Raw genomic sequence first — 19,790 nt, 5'->3', positions numbered from 1 at the left:
GTAGTTGTGGCTTCCTTGTAAATTTTTACAGCAGGCTCTGATAACACATGTGCAAAAAGAGAATAAAAAAAGTAGAAAATTAGAGGTTGACTTTATTTAGAAATATACAGAATCAAAATAAAACACTAGCTTATAAATTTAGCTGTGAGAATGTAGATTTTGTTCTCAACATATCATCAGAAGTCTAAATATAATTATCACTAGTGGTCAAAGGAGTTTTTTGTGCTCAAAAGTCATGTTGTGAAGTTCAGCAGCAGCAATTCCTAGAAAATTAGAAGAAGATTTTCTGTTAAAATATGCAGTACCACACAGAAACCTATTATTCCTCCTGTCTTTTAATATCATTCTGAACATCATTGGCATGCCTTAAAGTAAGAAATAGAAATTAGGATTAGAATTCATGTGATTATCACATGATAGGGTCCCCAAAATGTTTGCCAAGTGAATTCCAAGGTGAAGTACTCGGAAAATAGAAGGATTGATATCTGCAAATTATTATTATTTTTAACTTAACAAGTTAACTAAAAGCTATCAGAACTAACAATAGAATTCCATAGGATGGGTAGATGCAAAATCAGTGCTTTGCTATGTCAACTAGAAAGTATAATGGAAAAATGATTCTGTTGTTGTGAAGTACAGGATTAAGTTTATCAGAAATTGTGAGGGGATTTAGGCTAATATAAAGAAGACCAACATCTTTTCTAAGAGGTATAAAAAAAATGACTGGAATAAATGGAGATTCATTGTACATTACTTGAGCAGATGAAATATTGTAAAGATTTCTATTATTCTCAAATTAATTTATTGGTTTAATGCAATTCCAATCAAGTTAGTTTATATGGAATGGGCTAGAATAATGAAATATATTTAAAGAATAAAAAAGGGTGAAAAGAGAGGCTTTTCTGTCCGATAAGGTATAACAGAGTTGTATTTATGAATTAATAGGCAGACAGTCATTGGAAATCAATGTTTTGGGCCAGAAGCAGGCATGATGTATGTAACCGTAATAATGAATGAGCCATGAAATCAAAGATCAATAACATTGATTATATGAAAGTTTAGAAATATTATTTTTCAGAACACATCATCAACAAAATAGAAAGCAGTCAGAGCTAGGAGAAAGCATTCTATGAAGAGGTGGAGGAGTGGAGGAGTTTACTCAGTGGAAGAGCGTTCTGCAGAGCATGGAGGAGATTGCTGAGAGGATGGGGAAGATGGGGCTCCATAACCTGCTCTTCTTCCCAGCTCTTTCTGGAATAATAGCAATAAAGGCATTCTGGTGGGGTGGGAGAGATAGGAGGCAGAGGACAGATCAGGCTGGTTGGAGAACAGCAGGCAACTGGGCTCAGAATGTAAGGACCAGAGCACAGACGCGATTCCCGTCTGCCACTGATCAGTGGTCCAAGCTTTGTGTTCTAGTTCAGGCAGACAAAACGTTTGCCAAAATGAATACCAGCTAGGGGAAAGGGAGAACATTGAATATTGTTGGCCGTTGGCATCCATTCTGCATCTAGGCATTCAGCCAACCATGGATGGGAAATATTCGAAAAAAATTCAAAAAAATTCCTGAAAGTTCCAAAAAAGTAAAACTTGAACTTGCCACACTCCTATCAACTATGTACATAATATTTATGTTGTATTTACAGTTATTTATACAGAACTGAACTAATACAGAATTTGCATTGCATTTTAAACGATTTAAAGAGATGATTTAAACTATATAGGAGGATGTGTGTAGGTTATAACATGCCATTTTATATAAAGACTTGAGCTTCCTTGACTTTTGGTATCTGAGAGGGTCCTGGAACTGAGCCCCTGCAGATACCCATGGGTGAGTGTAGTAATCTAAAATGCTTAGCTCCTGTTCATGTCCGAAGGTGGTAGTGGCTGGGAGCTTGCACATGAGGGAACTAAAGGGACTGAAGTCAGTTGGAAGCAAGATATCTTGTTTAGGGTCACTTGGTTTTAAAGGAAAGTGTTCACTTTTTTTTTTTTTTCAGTTCGATTCTATTCCTTCTACATCATATCAATACTTTAGCTCTCATCACATTTGATGTTATGATTTACATTTTGCTCTTTTGAGAGGCCAGCTATTCCTTGATGGGACTGGGCATATGACAGTCTCATTTATGCATGGAATGCAACCAATTTTGGAAATGCTTCTAGAATAATTTCAGTGACCGTACTCATTAAAGATTTATTACTTTGGGGTAGTTTTGCAAAATCTTGCATATGCTTTTAACTGACTTTATCTTTTTGTAATAGGAGGAATGAGTCCCTTCTCGGAATGAAAAAAAAGAAATACAAGGATACTTCTTTGTCTAGAAAGGTCATCAAACCTGTGAAGAAATACAGAGCTGCAGTAGTGGAGATCGGAAAAGTAAGTTTCATATAAATTTTGAATTTTCAATTAGTGAACTTAAGAGATTTATGTATCTAGAGATGGTTGGCTGCACTATAATTTATTATAATATTAAACAGAAGATAATGCCAACAAGCATAATCTTATAATTATACAATATATTTTAATTCTTAAGTTATATGCATATTTTTATAATCTTCTTTTATCTACGGTGGTACTTCTGTTACTTTTGATAAATAATTTTAATTGAAGGGCATAAAGAAATCACTGTTTTAATGTCAAGAGATAAGCATTAGAATACAAGTAAATTATGTTGTACTCGGAGAAGGCAATGGCACCCCACTCCAGTACTCTTGCCTGGAGAATCCCAGGGATAGGGGAGCCTGGTGGGCTGCCGTCTATGGGGTCGCACAGAGTCGGACTTGACTGAAGTGACTTAGCAGCAGCAGCATGTTGTACTCAGATTTGTGTTCAGATTTTAATTTGTAACATTTTTTTATCTCCTGTGTTAAGACTACAGAAATGAAGCCAAAAAAGAAATCTAAAAGAAAGGAAACTCTAAGAGAATTTTTGAATAAAAACCCTTTTATTTCTGAGATGCCGGAGCATGAAAGGTATTGATTGATAAATTAATTAATGTTCACTTGGGGGTTACATGTGTTATGCATTATTTTAGGCACCAGGGATACACTGGTAGACACAACAGATAGGATCACTGCCATCAGTGAGCTTACATACTAATTTATTATTAGTACTAATAATACTAATTATTCCTTCATTTTCTTTATTTAAATTATGGTATAATTTAGGTGAGTATAGAAAATAATATAAAAAATGAACATGTACTCAATATGCAATGTGCCATATAAAACATTTGGAATGCATTTCTGTCCCCCCTCTATCCCAGTAGTAATACTGTCCAAAACCTGGCATTTATCATTCTTATGAGTGGCTTTATACTTCAATTATATATATGTGTATACCCGTAAAGAACATGTGGTGTTATTTTTTACAGTTTGTTTTGCCAATATGCTTTTATTCCTCAATATTATGTTTGTGAGATTTTTTTCATGTTGATTATACATAAGTCCAGTCCACGTTTCCATTATGTAAACAGTGCTACAAAGGACATTCTTATATACATCTCCACATGTACATTTGAGAGTTTCTGGGATAAATACATAGGAGTGTAGTTTCCAGGTCATGAACATTTTAACATTTCTAGATATTGCTAAATTGCTTTAGAATTTTCATCAGTGGTATGTCAGGTTTCCATTATTCAGCATCTTCCCTGATACTTACTATTATCGTCAGATTTTCACATTTTTGTGGACCTATGAGCTGTGAATTTTTATTTCTTTGATTATGAATGAGTTTAGGCAGCTTTTCATATTTGTTTAAACTCTAGGGTTTTCTGTTCTCAAGACTGCTTGTTTAGATCCTTTGCTCATTTACAACTTTTGTTTTCTCATTTATTTTTAGAGGTTTGGATACTAATGCTTTTCCCAGATGTCATTCATCCATTTGCATTTTAAAGGTCTTCTTTTTTAAATTAAAAGTTATAATTGTTAATGGGATCAAAGGTATCAGCATTTCCTTTTATTATTTTTGAAATTTTTCTCTGAGTAAAATATTTTCTTTTTCATTGTAAATATTTGATTTTACAATTGGGAATTTCATCCAACTCAAATGAATTTTTGTGAATGGTGAGAGGAAGAGTGTCTTTCTCCCCTTTTTAAGTTTCATTATACCCAATTGAATAACTCTTTTTTTTGAGTAGTCTATTCTTTCATTTTTGTCACTTAGCAAGTTGTCATATGTATCAAATTTAAGAAATTGTCTTTGATTTCTCGTTTTCTAGAAATTTTCTTCTGATTGTGTTCAATTTTGCTGAATATTTCTCCACTGAGATTTTTTTCTCTTTTAATCTGTGCAAAGTACATTAGTATGTAAATGTTAAACTGTGTGCAGTGTCTCTGTCTCACACCTTTGACTCCAATGGGGTGTCTTCCAAAACCAACTGCTTCTCAGGGGGTTGGGACAAGACAGTGGAGTGGAAGGGCCTCGGGCTCACCTCCTCCCTCCGGCTCACCTCCTCCCTCGAGCACACCAAAATCACAGCTGCAGAACAACCGTCAATAAATAAAACTGGAAACTGCCCCCAAAGATATCCTATATCCAAAGATACAAAACCAACCAATTCTCTGACTCCAACTGAGAGAACTGACAGACCCTCATACACCCTTCACCTCGTTTTCTCCTAGTGGTAACCCCTTGTAGAACTATAGCATAAAAATCCAACTCAATTCTATCTACCTGGAGACAGCCTTAGTCCCACCAGTTAAAGGACCCTGCCCCACCTGTGGTACCAGCCGCAAATAGGATGGCCAGGCTACACACATTTCTGTTGCTTCTATTCCAACTAGGGAGTTCCCATAACTCCCCTTCCCCTCATTCGGGTCAGTAATTTGCTAGTATGGCGCACAGAATTCAGGAAAATATTTTGCTTATGTTTACTGGTTTATAATGGCTGCAAATGACCAGCTAGATGAAGGAGTTCATAGGATGATGTCGGAAAGGGTCCCGCGCACAGGAGCTTCTGTCTCTACAGAGTTGTGATGTGTTACTCTCCCAGCACGTGGATGTATGTATTCACCAATCTGGAGGCCCTCTGGACTTCACTGTTAATAGGTTTTTTAAAAAACCTAGTCTGCAGTTACTCTCTCCAGAGACTGGGGGTTGAGACTGAGAGTTCCACTTGCTCATCATGTGTTTGATTTTCCTGGTGACCAGCCTCTATCCTGAGGCTCTCTAACAGCCCAAGCCTGAGTCACCTTACTAGACTCAGGTGTATTCCAAAGGAATTCATCATGAATAACAGGAGACTCCTGTCACTCAGGAGACTCCAAGTTTTAGGAGCTCTATACCTGAAATAAAAGACAAAGACCAAATATATATATTTTATTACAGCATTCTAGGTCTGCCCACATACATTCATCTTTTTACCCAATGATTCAGCTTCTTTAAGATGAATAGCCAATTTGAGTCTGTGATTTTTTTTTTTTTGAGTTCTTTTTGATGAATTCTATTTTTTAGGAGATTATCCATTTTACCAAATTTTCAAATTTATTCATAAAATGTTATTATGTTTTCATGTTATTCTTTGAATCTCTGCTATATCTACAGTTACACACTGTATTTCATTCCTAACTTCATTGATTTTTGTTTTCTCTCATATTTTTGTGATTTATCTTGCCAGAGGTTTGTCTACTTTTTCCCCCATTTTGTCAAAGAGCCAAATTTTGTCTTTGTCAGTCCTCTTTATTGTGTTTATCTTCCTTTCCCTTAATTTTTGCTTTTATACTTACTTTTATACTTCCCAGTTCCTTTTTTAAAACAGCTTCACTGAGACTTAAGGCCAGCAAAAAATGAGTTTTCCTTCTACTGTCCTAAGTTCTCCAGCTGGAACTTGGTAAAATTAGACTAACAGAAGAGTTAGTCTGTTTCTAACTGTTTAGAAGAGTTTCTCTTGTTCAAGAGGAAAAAAGCAGGAGTTTATTAACATTTGCTTATGCATGGGAGAACTGAGTGATGAGCAACTCAAAAGGGTAATTAGGATTTGGGCTAATAGGGCATCTTAAAAAGGACAGTGAATTTACAGTAGCATGACCAGGGGTGTAGGCTTTCAAGAGCAGCAGACTGTGGTAGAAATATGAGAGAAAACTAATGGAGTAAGACTTGTTTGGGCAGGTCCATCCAGGTGCTGTTTTCCCCTCTTCCTGGTCATAAAATTTCCCAGGAGAGGAGTTTTATGGCATTCTTCATCTTTTTCAGAAGTTTCTATTTTCCCTCAGATAAGGACATCTCCAAGAAGGCATCCTTCTGCATCTACTGATTCTCATTTACCTCCAGCTCAAAATAATCCTGACGCGAAAGCGAGAGCTGTCTCCTTGCACCATACCACCCTCTCTAGCAGGGAAGATGCCTCTGGTTCGGTCACTCTCCTTGGCCTCTTGAGGTGACTTAACCATCTCACATAGAAAGATCTCCTGGAGAAGGAAATGGCAACCCACTCCAGTATTCTTGCCTGGATAATCCCATGGATGGAGGAGCCTGCCAGGCTACAGTCCATGGGGTCACAAAGAGTCAGACACAACTGAGCAACTTCACTTTCACAGCCATCTCACACAGGAAAAAGATTGACTTTTATTTTGGAAACTATAGTTTTAATTTTTAGGGTTGAGGTATTTAAAACATTTCTGTTTGGAAATCACGTAGCATTACCAAGACAACCAAGTGAAGCAAAGTGAATTGAAAGTTGCTCAATCGTGTTCAACTCTTTGTGACCCCATGGACTGTAGTCCATGAAATTCTCCAGGCCAGAATACTGGAGTGGGTAGCCTTTCCCTTCTCCAGGGAATCTTCCCAACCCAGGGATTGAACCCAGGTCTCCCACATTGCAGACAGATTCTTTACCAGCTGAGGCTCAAGGAAAGCCCAGGAATACTGGAGTGGGTAGCCTATCCTTTCTCCAGCATATTTTCCTGACCCAGGAATTGCACCGGGGTCTCCTGCATTGCAGGCAGATTCTTTTTTTTTTTTTTTTTTGCAGGCAGATCTTTACCAACTGAGCTATCAGAGAAGCTAACCAAAGATAACCAAACAACAGCAAAAAGCTCAAAAAACCTTGGATTAAAAGAAAGTCAGTCACCAACAAATAGAGAATAACTCCACACTGAATGATAATATCAACACTGCATGTCGAAAAGAGTTTCCTTCCTTCCTTCCTTTATTCTCTAGAATATCTGTCCTTCCAGTGCAGCGAGGTCGACCTTCCTTCCTTGCATCTATCCATCCCTATTTCCCTTCCTTTATTTCTGTGTGTGTGTGTTGACTCAGATTCATACTTGTTATCTATTAAAGTGAGCAAGATTCTTTAACTTACAAATTGAGATCTTTCTTCCCCCCCTTTTCAGTATAAATCCGGTAGAATGAGGCAGCAGCATCGTCAACTGTTTAAAAAAAAAAGATTAAGTATTTTGAAGAAATAAAGTCATGCCGTATAAATAATTATGTAACTATGAAATTAGATGGGCTACATTGAGATTTTGATAGAAATAATTTGAAACAAATTGAATATATATTATCCTTAAAATCTGAATTATTAGCCAAAACTTGAGATATTAGTGTTTTTCAGAGCACATTGGGTATGGATGTATGAAGTTATTGCATGTAGAGTTGACTGATGTTTTATTTCCTCTGTAGTCTAGATAATGATAGGAAAAATTTGGCTCCATTGTTTTTCTTTTCCTTAAGGAAAAGAACAGAGAAATGATTTTCTTGTTTAATATTAAAGTTAGTTGATGAATGTGAACATTACCTTATAATTTGGTTGTCTAATCTCAGTGGCCTTTTGGTGACAGAAGAAAAGCTGTTTGGTTTGGGCCTAGGACACAGACAGCAGAGAGAGCCGAAGGCAGGCTGTAGTGTCCTTGTCCTCAGTGTTTATCCTCATGCCTTCCTCATTGTTTTGCTTCACACGTTTAGCACTAAGGGAATGACGAATAAGCCAGAAGCATTTGCATAAGGACAGTCAAGTGATTTCTTGCTGTACTTTGTACAAACAGGGATCATTCTTTGTTATAAAATGTCTAAAATTTCTTGTAATTGCAAAACTTCCTTTTCCCTGGACAGAAATAAGAGAGCTGATGTTCGAAAAGCAGCATATCGATTCCTGGTGGAAAACTTGAATCCTTTAATATTAAGTTATGTTAAAAAGAAGAGGTTCCATCAAATATTTCTTGAGGAGATGCCCTGGAAAGCTCAGATGAACCTGTATCTGGCAAGCGCACACTTCAGCCTGCTTTTAACAAAGCTAGGGGAACGTACAAAGATAAAATTTGGTTCTTCACCGATAATGGTCAGGTATAGTATATTGTCAATGAATACTGTTTTAGTCTCAAAAATATGGATCGTATTTGTATGTTCAGGGCTCCAATGAGGTTGGAGGTAACTTAAAGAGGTTCACAGAGTGCTTTGAAAATTTCTTATCTCAGGATCTTTCCCAAACAAGTGCTGGATATAAGTACTTATGAAGTGTTAATTGCATATGCCATTCAATATAGCTTTCAGGGAAAGGAGAAAGTGAATTTTCCAAGAGCAGTTTAACATTAATTGTGTCTCTGCATGCTCAGTCTCTCAGTTGTGTCTTGATTCTTTGCTGCCCTGTGGACTCTAGCCTGTCAGGCTTCTCTGTCCATGGAATTTTCCAGGCAAGAATACTGGTGTGAGTTGACATTTACTTATCCAGGGATCTTCCCAACCCAGGGATCAAACCTGCATCTTCTGCATTGCAGGCAGATGCTTTTACCACTGAACCACCAGGGATCCCCCAAAATATTAGTAACCAAAATATTAGTAGGCTTTAGGCACATCTCTGTTTCATTAGAGGTATATTTTAAGCCTCCATAAACACAGGTCATACTTTCTTATATAATTTACACTTTCTGTTATTAATTCAAAAGATATTTTCCAGTTCTTGTTTGTTTTTGGTTAAAGTACTAGAGGAGATAAAATGGGAGGTAAAAATATAAGATAAATACATAATACGGAATACCATGTAAGCAGAGTTAACTTTATGTAACCAGAGTTTTTCATTTAAAAAAACTACTCATTGAAGGAATTTCCTGAAGTCTGGTTATTAGTACTGCATGCGTTCACTGCACAAGGCACGGGTTTGATCCCAGTCAGAGAACTAAGATCCAACAAACTGCATGTTGTGGTGGTTTAGTGATTAAGTTGTATCTGACTCTTTGTGACCCCATGCACTGTAGCCCACCAGGCTCCTCTGTCCATGGCAAGAATACTGGAGTGGGCACAGAATACTGAAGTGGGTTGCCATTTCCTTCTCTAGGGTATTTCCCAATCCAAGGATCGAAACTGTGTCTCCTGCTTGACAGGCAGATTCTTTAGCACTGAGCTACCTGGGAAGTCCAATGCAGCCAAAACCAAAACAAAACCCTCATTGAGCACTTATTAGAAACAAGGTACTGAGGTAGGCGTGAGGTGCATTCTGAGTTGAACAGGATCTACAAGTTGGAATCTGGTAGAGTGGCTCACAAATGTTCACAAATAATAGTCAATAAAGGTAAAAGGTGAAGTACGCGTAAAGTCTTGGTACCTGGGAAGGAGGCTTTCTACTGACTAAGACTGCCAGAAGAGATTTCACGGGAGAAGCTACTCGGCCTGAGTCCTGATGGACAGGCAAGATTTAAAAATGGGCAGTAGGCAAACAAGCTTTCCGGAAAGATGGAAGAACGAGTCACAGCCCAGGAAGGAAACTCAAGACAGGAGCCCCTAGTGGTCTGACCAGAGTCTAGGGCATCTGAAAAGGAGAAATGGTCAGAAGAGAAGGTCGGTACCAGTACATGAACAGTCTTAACTGTCTATAAATCTGAATTTTAATTTATATATCATGGGAGATTATTAAGGTTTTTTTTGTAAGCAGGGCTATGATAAGAAACTTTTCTGATAGCAAGATACTGGATGGATTGGAGGAAGGAGAGACTAATAATGATAGGGATATGAATTAAGAGGGTATTTATTTCAGTAATCCAGCGATAAAATATGCAGGTTGAAATCTGCAAGGAACTTGAACCCAGTTTCTGTTTCTCCAGAGTTTTGGTTAAAATAAAATTCTGGTCTATGTGGGCTAGACCAAGTTAGCATTTAGAAAGTACTTAGATTTCTTGACGGAGAAAACTTTTAGCAGTGTGACCCATTTTTGAGACTCTGAGAAGGAAAACAGTTCAGATCAGATGGGCTTCCTTATTATCCTGTGGACTTGGAGAACTCTTTTCATCTGACCGTCCCGTCACACATGACCATTCATGCAGCATTGCTTGGCAGCATGACAGTTAAACAATGACTGAGAGTCTCAGGCAGTAAAGACTCTGCCTGCAGTGTGGGAGACCTGGGTTCAATCCCTGGGCTGGGAAGATCCTCTGGAAAAGGAAAGGGCAACCCACTCCAGTATTCGTGCCTGGAGAGTTCATGGACAGAGGAGCCTGGTGGGGTACAGTCCATGGGGACGCAAAGAGCTGGACACGACTCAGTGACTTTCACTCACTCAAATTTGTATCAGGGCAACTTGGTGCTAAATCCAATTTCACTAAAACATTTATTTATTGATTTGGTATTTGACAGAATTCAATTTTGCTTCTATTGTTTTTTTAATGAGTTTTTTTTTCCCTTTGCAGTTTCCGATCATGTGACCCTACTATGTTCTCACTGTATAATTCAGGAACAGTATTGCCAACAGGAAAATTGACTCTAGAAAACTATAAAGGGATGCTTGATTTCCTTCTTACAGCTAAAAAAAGAAAGGCTCACTTACCATCAGGTAAAATAAATACGTTATGTACTATCAAATTGTCTTTAGATATTTTTATTCACAAATGGACCACACACATACACAAATACATGTTCCTTGACATGCACCCCAACAGACACTGAGTTATATGGATCATTTTCCAGTGACAGGAATTTTGTTGAGTTGTGGTATTTTGCAGAAGATTCTTATTTGTTCTATTTTTTTTTTTAACTTACTACATTTTTATAATGTCACATATGTTTGGAAATATTTATATTGAATTTTCCCCTACCCCAATTTGCCCATTCAACAAATATATTGTTCTTTTAAAAATATTCATAGCCTTCAGTGGCCAAAGTAAGGGAAAACTTGCTCTCAGGTGATGAAGGCTTGGATGAGGCAAAGTTGGTGAAGATGGAGAAACACAAACAGACTAAGAGCACCTTTTGGAGGTAGAACCTATGGGATCCATTCAGAACCTGTACTGAGTATTGATGATATACCATGCCTGGTTCTAGGCCCTTAGTGTATTCACTCACTGGGTCATTCAACAAATGTTAGCCCTGCCTGCTCTCACATGTTCAGTCCCTGGGTGGGGAAGATCCCCTGGAGGAGGAAATGGCAACCCACTCCAGCATCTATGCCGGGAGAATCCCATGGACAGAGGAGCCTAGTGTACTACAGTTCATGGGGTTGCAAAGAATCAGACATGACTGAAGCGACTGAGCGTGCATGCAAGTTTCAGGAAAAATTCCACCAAACATTCTGCTGCAAGCAGGCATGCCAGCATCATTTCGCTGCTTTCTAGTTGTACTCAGGATCTTGCCTTAGGATCTTCAGTCAGCACCTTCCATGAAAGTTTACTCCACGATGAATGAGATAATATTCTATTGGCAGGACCAGCCAATACTGTCTTCCGGTCAGGTGACAAGGGACGCCCAAGAGGTGGAGAGATGTGTGTGAGCAGGGCTCTCTGTTTGGGTGTTGCACTGACACTGTTCCTGAGTAGCCACCTACCTTGAATACCACTCATTTCACGAGCAAACATTCATCTCCAATATCTTTGTGTTATTACAAACCCTCTTATATACGTTTTTTTAAAATGACACTTTAAATGCTGTATGGCCTATTGCTGGACAAGCTATTTCATATGCTGGTTAACTCTCCCAGGAGTTTTGATTCATATTTGAGGTACTTGACATGCTTTTTAATTTCTTCTGGGGTACAGTTTTACTGGTACCTGCATGTCATTCTATGACTATTAAAGTATTTAAAAGTAAATTCCCTAGACATAGAAAGAGTCCAAGTTTTCATATGTAGACTACATATATACATATATATATATCTTCTTGAGTTTTCTTTTCAACTCGCTCCCTAAGACCTCCAGTGAATTTACAATAGATTCTGCAATTGAGACTTAGCATTTAATGCAGAGTCCTAGTAAGAGAATGTTTGTGGCAGAAGTCCTCCGCGGTTTTCACAGCAGAGCAACGGGAGGATGAGTGATCAGGGCTGCTGCCCTGCCTAACTGCGGGGATCCTCCTCATCTCCCAGTGTGTGTGTCCAGGGAATAGCCTGTTTAGAGGGAAGTTAAGAAAGAGTGGGATCCTGTCATTCTGCTCCCCTGAAACATGACATTCTTGCCTCTGCATCATTCCTTTGGCCAATCACCTTTGCCTGAAATGTTCTCCATACTCTTCCCCCACAGCTAAATCACAGTTCACCCTTAAGAGCTAATCTAAGCACCTCCTTCTCTGGAAACTTTCCCTGGTTCATCACATCCATAACAATTCTCTCCTTTCTCCAAAGTAATGTAGCAGTTGTTGTCTGGATTATTCATTTGATGCTAGTCACCTATTGTGTTTTCTGAAGCTTAACTCTCTACTTTCAATAACTTTATACTTTATTTTTATACTGTAGATGCTGAAGAATTTTTGGCATTTCTTAATTCCAAAATGAGTGATGAAAATGTTTCCAAGACCCGAACGGTTTATGAATCAGACTCTCAGTCGGGACTTAGCAGTAAAGAAAAGGATCGATCAGCAAATGTGGCTCTCTTGGATCATTTTATGAAAATCTTTTTATATTGCAGGAGAGCAATGGTAAGTTGGTCCTTCTTCTTTGTTGCAGTGGACATGAATCTCAGCCCATGAATTTGGGCATGTGTGATATATTTACTTCCTTATTATTCATCATTTTAATTTCAATAGTGAGACTAAACTTGCTGGATTTTGTGTCAGTCATCTGTGAGGCTTGCCACGGTACTGAGGTCTCACATGTGGTAGAGTTGTGAGGGAGATGGTGAACCCCTTTTGTCATTAGTCATCCCACCATCCAGAGCCGAGGTGCCCTTTGTCCTTGTCTACAAAGTCTCCTTGAATATTCAGACACCCCTCTGCTGCTTTCTAGCCACACCTGGGATGTGGGCTTCTCCAGTGATACCAGGGGTTCCTCTTTAGACTCTTGCTCCCTCCTGGGTATCGCATGCTCCTTTCTCTCCTCTACGAAAGGGGAAGACCTTTCTAGGCATGGGAAAGCCCTAACCCTTCCCCCTGACCTGCTTCTACAGGCTATTTGTGTCTTCTCTCAACTGCTTTTCTCTTTTTTTTTCTTAAATGTTATCTGATAGATTGTTAAACTCAGAATAGGAATTAACTACAGAGAAATTAATTTCCTTTTTCTCATAGCAAGAAGTGGAGGTACATCAAACTTCTCAAGAGGTGAGAAGAAATCTGTCCTTTCTGGACAAGGAAGACTTAAGTTCCCATATTTCTTCATGGAGTAAAGAATGGCTTTTTAAAATATGCAAAGTCGTCTCACGTCATCTCCCATGGCCATGAACAATGTATCCCATCCTTCTTTCTAGCAGCTTCAGGGCCCTGGAGGGTCTGGGTCCTGCTTACCTCTCAGAACTCAGCTCCTCTTGCCCTGGTGCAGTCTACTCTCCCCTCTGTGGTTCTGAAAGCACTAAGTGTGCTTCAGAACCTCCCTCTTCAGTCCTCAGGTTCACCATCCATACTCTGCACCTCCTGTTCCCTCAGCCCCAAATGCCCTTCTCCTCCCAATGATCCTGCCCCTCCTTCATGTCACTTGTTCAACTCAGCATTCTGGGCTCTGCTCATGTGTCACCTCCTGAGAGGACTTCTCTCCTGACCACCTTGTCCTCTCACCCTTACCAGGGTGAGCAGTTTCTACTTTAATTTCCTTTATAACACTTATCATCCCCTGAAATTGTACTTTGATATGTCTGCTTAATAGTGTCGGACTTTCCTCATCAAAAGCAGCACAAGGTCAGGCCCAGTTTCCCTTGCTCACTGAGACATTCCCAGCACTTAGAACAATGGGCATGTTGGAGTCCTAGCTCATCATTTAGTAGAGTCATAACCCGGGGCAAGTTAGCCGCATGCCTCTGTAAAATGAGGAGAATACTAGTGCATACTTACTTCATAGGAGTTGTTATATAGAATGTTATATTAGCATATAAATGTCTTACCATGGTGTCTAGCACTGTAAATAGCATATAACAAATGGTGTTAGTTACTTTTATTACTGACTTAGAGTATTAGCAGAAAAGTGAAGTCACTCAGAGATCTGTAACTTTGGCATCTTTTGAATGTTGTGGTTGTCTTAGGTTCTTGCTCACCGTGGTGGCTATTGGACTCTGCTTCAGAATTGCTGTCGGGCCCTTTGGAACTTTACTCAGGAGCTACAGATACTGCATAAACAAGCAGTGGATCTGTATAAGACATTTCCTATTAGCCAGGATAGTTTCCTCTGTATCTCTGTTTTACCATTCTATTTGGGAGCAGAATTACTTATTGACATGTTAATAGAACTACAGAATACTGATTCTATTAAGGTAAGAGTATTCGGGCAATTCTTTTTATTGTAGTTGATTAACAGTTTTTTTGTGTACCATACAGCTTGGGATAAGTAGAAATTTTATATTTTGCTTGAGTTGTTTTTTGGTTTGTCTTAATTTTATTTGCTTTGTTATTTGGTTCACAGTATATAATGTGCACTGATGTTAATTACAAATATCTGCCTGAAAATCAGTTTCGTAAATGGAAAAGAAAGTAGCATTTATTGGGCTCCAGCTTCTACAGAAACTAACCAAAATACATTTAATCTTCATAGCAATCATTTGAAAGAGAAAAAAAGAGACCCTAAAACAGATCATGTAGCTTGTTGGTTGATACTTGTTTTAGTCCCTGTTCTATTTCTTTAGATGTAGAATTTACAACCATTTCAAATCTACCACACTGTGATTTAAAGCATGAAAATAAAACTGAAAACAAAGCAAACCTCATGTAACTTAAACACATTAAAAATTAGTAAACACATAAATATTTTGAATCATGGGGTTTATAACATTTTTCAGATGTAAAATATATGATAATGATAGTACAAAAGACTGGGAGGGCAAATAAAATGAAACTGTCATAAGTTTTAAAATTTTGTATAAATATAAAGTGATACAGTATTAACTTTAAGTGGAATGTGATAAGTTAATTATACATTTAATAATCCCCCAAGTAACTACCAAAAAAGTGATATAGCTAAAAGGCCAAATGAAAGCTAAAACTAAAATGGAAAACTAAATAATAGTCAGTTAACTAAAGAAAGCAGGGAAAGAGGAACACAAATACATGAAACAAATAGAAAATAGCAAATAACCTAACCCAATTATATCAATAACTATATTAAATATAAGTAGACTAAATACCCCAGTTAAAAGGCAGAGATTGTCTGGATTAAAAAAAGAAAGACGTGTACTTGTCCATAAGAGAAGCACTCTAGATACGAAGAAACAGATAGATTGAAAATAAAACAGTGGAAGAATTATACTATAAAAATAGTTAGCATAGAAAGGTTGATGAGGCTATATTTACATTAGATAAAATGATCTTCAAGTCAAAAAGTATTTTGAAAGATAAAGAAGGACATTTCATAATGAGAAGAAGCTCAATTAATCAGAAAGACATTCTAATCATTAATGTGTATACACCAAATAACAGAGATTCAGAATATACTTTGGACACCCAAAGCTTGAAGAACTTTCTGCTTGGTGGACACATTGATGTACCAAGCAGATCTCACGCCCTGAATCCATGGGAAGAGGTCACAGAAGTGCCTTATCCTAGACCCATCCAGACCTGGCCCATCTTGCATTTGGCTATTCTTGGGTTGTATCCTTTATAAGAACACTGTGTCAGTGAGTTCTGAGTCATTCTAGGAAATTACTGAACCTGAGTTTACAGCTGGTCAGTCAGAAGTCCAGGTGCCCCAGGACCTGTGATTGGCTTCTCCAGCGAGCACTGAGCCCTTGGGCCTCTGGAGTCTGACCCTAGCTGTGGGGTGGTTGGTGTCAGCACCGATGCGCGGTACTTTGACGGAGGCTGGAAGCAAAGCACATAGTGCGTTCGCCAAGATGGATTATACACAGAGTCAAAAAAGAAGTCATAATAAAATTTAAAAGACTTAAGTCTTAAAGAGTATGTTTACTCTTTATAATGTAAAGAGCTACATTATAAACAGATTAATATAACGCAGGAAGAAAAATCTTCAAGTATCCGGAAATTAAACAACACAATTCTAAATAATCCATGGGTCAAAGAAGAAAACATAAGAGAAATTTAAAAAATATTTCAACTGATGATAACATATCAAAATTTTGAGATGCAATAAGCCAATGTTAGCAGGAAATTCATAGCTTTAAATGTTTAGTAAATAGGAACAAAGATATAATATCCACCAATTAAGTGTTCATCTATAGGAGCTAGAAAAAGAAGAGTAAATTAAACCCAAAGTAAGTAAAAAGAATAATGAAAATAGTAAGAAAGAAGAAAATGTTAAGAGCAGAAGTAAATTAGATACAAAACAACCCAGAAAATTAATAAAGTCAATCAATTAATCTTTTGAAAATATGATTAAAATTGACAGAATCTTAGGAATACTGATGAACAAAAGTGAGAAAAGTGTGAATTACTATTATTAGTAACAAAAGAGGGATATGGTTACAGTTCCCATATATATTAAAAGAAAAATAAGAGAAATCATATCCAATTTTTACCAATGAATTTGATAACTTAGATGAAATGGACATGTCTATTAGTACAACATAAAAAAACTGACACAAAAGTGATAGATAAAAATGAGTTAACCTAAGTATATTAAATTGAGTTTGTAATCAGAAACTTTGACATAAAACTCCAGGGCCAGAATACTTTTCTACAGAATTCTAGCAAACTTAAAGGAAGAAATAATAAATAACATACTGTTTTTGACGAGTGAGGCCAGCTTAACCCTGACAGGTACACCAAAAAAAAATATTAATCAGTATTACTCATGAACATATACACCAAACTCCTTAATGAAGTGTTAGCAAATCCCAGCAATATATAAAATATGCAAAGAATATATATAGTATATACAAATGATGATCAAGTGGAGTTTGATCCCAGATATGTAAGGTTCACATTTGAAAATTAATCAATGTAATTCACCATATTAACAGGATAAAGGAGAAAAATCATATGGCCATTGAAATAGATACAGAAAAAGTATTTACAAAATTCTGTATCACTTTTTCCATCTGCTCCTTCTCCACCTCTGGTTGAACCATGCTTGCTCTGAGCTCTGGGTACCTGCTAAGCCAGGGAAGCTGTCATCTCCTTCTATCACAATTATTTACCTGGACCTTATCAGCCATCATGTGATGTTCCCTGACAAGTATAAGACCCTGAAGACCCTGAGCAGGCTGTGTCTGAAAGTGGAGGGGAAGATGGTCAGTATGGCCGAGGATGACATTGATGGAAATGTACTTTGCTGTCCAGTGCTTTCAGTGCCCAAGGTGGAAGCACAGTATTCACTGGTGTTGATGTGATCATGAATCATCACCTGCAGAAAACTAGTTTCACAAAAGGAGCAGGTAAGAAATGAATCAAGGCGTTCCTGGTGGCTCAGTGGTAAAAGAACCTGCGTGACAATGCAAGAGACACAAGTTTGATCCCTGATCTAGAAAGATGCCACATGCCACCAAGCAGTTAAGCCCATGTGCCACAACTATTGAGCCTAGGCTTAGAATCTGGGAGCCACAACTACTGAAGCCTGCATGCCCTAGAGCCTGTGCTCCTCAACAAGAGACGCCACCGCAACGAGAAGTCTGTGCGCTGCAACTAGAGAGTAGCCCCTACTTGCTGCAACTAAGGGAAAACTCATGCAGCAGCGAAGACCCCGCACAGCCAAAATAAATAAACTTTTAAAAAAAGAAAGAAGTAAGAGATTCCATGAACTCAATCAGAGGCAGACTTGAAGAACAGAGACCAGAAAGAATAAAGCCTTTTATGAGAGAGTCTGAAAAATAAATCAAGCATTTCCTTGCTAATTTTTTAAAAAAACTACCAGTTTTTTATTGGTGAAGATATGAATCTAGATAGTGTGGTTGCTCTACTAGACTACTGTAAGGATGGCATCACCCCATGTGTGATTTTCTTTATGAATGGTTTAGAAATGGAGAAATGTTAAGAAAGCTGGCAATAACTTTAGATCTATCACCTATAATCATAAATTATTCCATTTTTCATCCACACAGCAAGAGAACTTAGTTCCATTTATAACATCAGCAAAATGACATCTGTCTTTTATTGAGCATGTTATGTGCCAGACACTATGCTAAGGGGGCAAATTCACATAGGTCATGTATGTCACACCTGTTATTCATACCCTCACAAGCAGATGATTTTCAAGGTCTCTTCCAAGTTCGAGGTCTATGAATCTTACGGGAGAGAACGTTTATCCTTTACTTTTGTTGAGGCAAGTGGAAGCACTCCTGGGCTTTACTACTTTTGTTGATACCTACTCTCTCCTATGCATGTTATTGTTGAGGTTACCTTTAATGGTAACACCAAATTAGGAGAGGCTAGGCTTGGTTTGTTGTTTAGTCTGACCCCATGGATTGTAGCCTGCCAGGCTCTTCTGTCCATGGGATTTCCCAGGCAAGAATACCAGACTGGATTGTCATTTCTTTCTCTAGGAGATCTGCCCAACCCAGGGATTGAACCCATGTGTCCCATGCTGGCAGGCGGACTCGTTACTGCTGAGTCACCAGGGAAGCCCCGCTAACTTTATTGGGCTGTAGTCTGGCCAGTGCATGTGTGCTAAGTCGCTCAGTCGTGTCTGACTCTTGGCGACCCCATGGACTGTAGCCCACCAGGCTCCTCTGTCCATGGGATTCTCCAGGCAAGGACACTGGAGTGGGTTGCCATGCCCTTCTCCGATAGTCTGGCCAGTAGGTGGATCTAAAGGGTTTTGCTAATAAACACATGAAAAGATGCTCAACATCACTCATTATTAGAGAAATGCAAATCGAAACTGCAATGAGATATCACTTCACACCAGTCAGAATGGCCATCATCAAAAAGAATCTACAAACAACAAATGCTAGAGAGGATGTGGAGAAAAGGGAAGCCTCTTGCACTGTTGGTGAGAATGTAAATTGATACAGCCAGTATGGAAAACAGTATGGAGAGTCCTTGAAAAACTAGGAATAAAACCACCGTGTGACCCAGTAATCCCACTAGGAGGCATATACCCTGAGGAAACCAAACTGAAAAAGACACATGTACCCCAATGTTCATTACAGCACAATTTACAATAGCTAGGACATGGAAGCAACTTAGATGTCCATCAACAGATGAATGGATAAAGAAGCTGTGGTATGGATATACAATGAAATATTACTTACCCATAAAAAGGAGTGCATTTGAGTCAGTTCTAATGAGGTGGGTGAGCCTATAGTCTATTATACAGAGTGAAGTAAGTCAGAAAGAGAAAAATGAATATTGTATAGTAACACATATATAAGGAATCTGGAAAGATGGTACTGATGAAATTATTTTCAGGGCAGCAAAGGAGACACAGACATAGAGAAGAGACTGATGGACACGGTGAGGGGGAGGAAGGAGAGGACGGGATGCATGGAGAGACTAACATGGAAATATACATTAGCATGTGTAAAATAGATAGCCAATGGGAATTTACTGTATGATTGGGGAA

The 19,790-nt window shown here is 38.2% G+C and overlaps 1 protein-coding gene across 1 annotated transcript in view; it reads left to right on the top strand.

The window, feature by feature from the left end:
* The window catches only part of CFAP54 (cilia and flagella associated protein 54), a 294,432-nt gene that overhangs the window by 116,218 nt on the left and 158,424 nt on the right, over positions 1-19,790 (top strand). Inside the window, exons 31-36 of the mRNA XM_043881586.1 lie at positions 2,266-2,380; positions 2,876-2,976; positions 8,057-8,287; positions 10,621-10,763; positions 12,654-12,835; positions 14,365-14,592. Coding sequence (XP_043737521.1) covers positions 2,266-2,380; positions 2,876-2,976; positions 8,057-8,287; positions 10,621-10,763; positions 12,654-12,835; positions 14,365-14,592 — 1,000 coding nt within the window. The remainder of the gene's footprint in view (positions 1-2,265; positions 2,381-2,875; positions 2,977-8,056; positions 8,288-10,620; positions 10,764-12,653; positions 12,836-14,364; positions 14,593-19,790) is intronic.

This window comes from Cervus elaphus, chromosome 22 (genome assembly GCF_910594005.1).
Source record: "Cervus elaphus chromosome 22, mCerEla1.1, whole genome shotgun sequence".
Lineage (NCBI taxonomy): Eukaryota > Metazoa > Chordata > Mammalia > Artiodactyla > Cervidae > Cervus > Cervus elaphus.
This window is presented reverse-complemented; position numbering and strand designations above follow the sequence as displayed.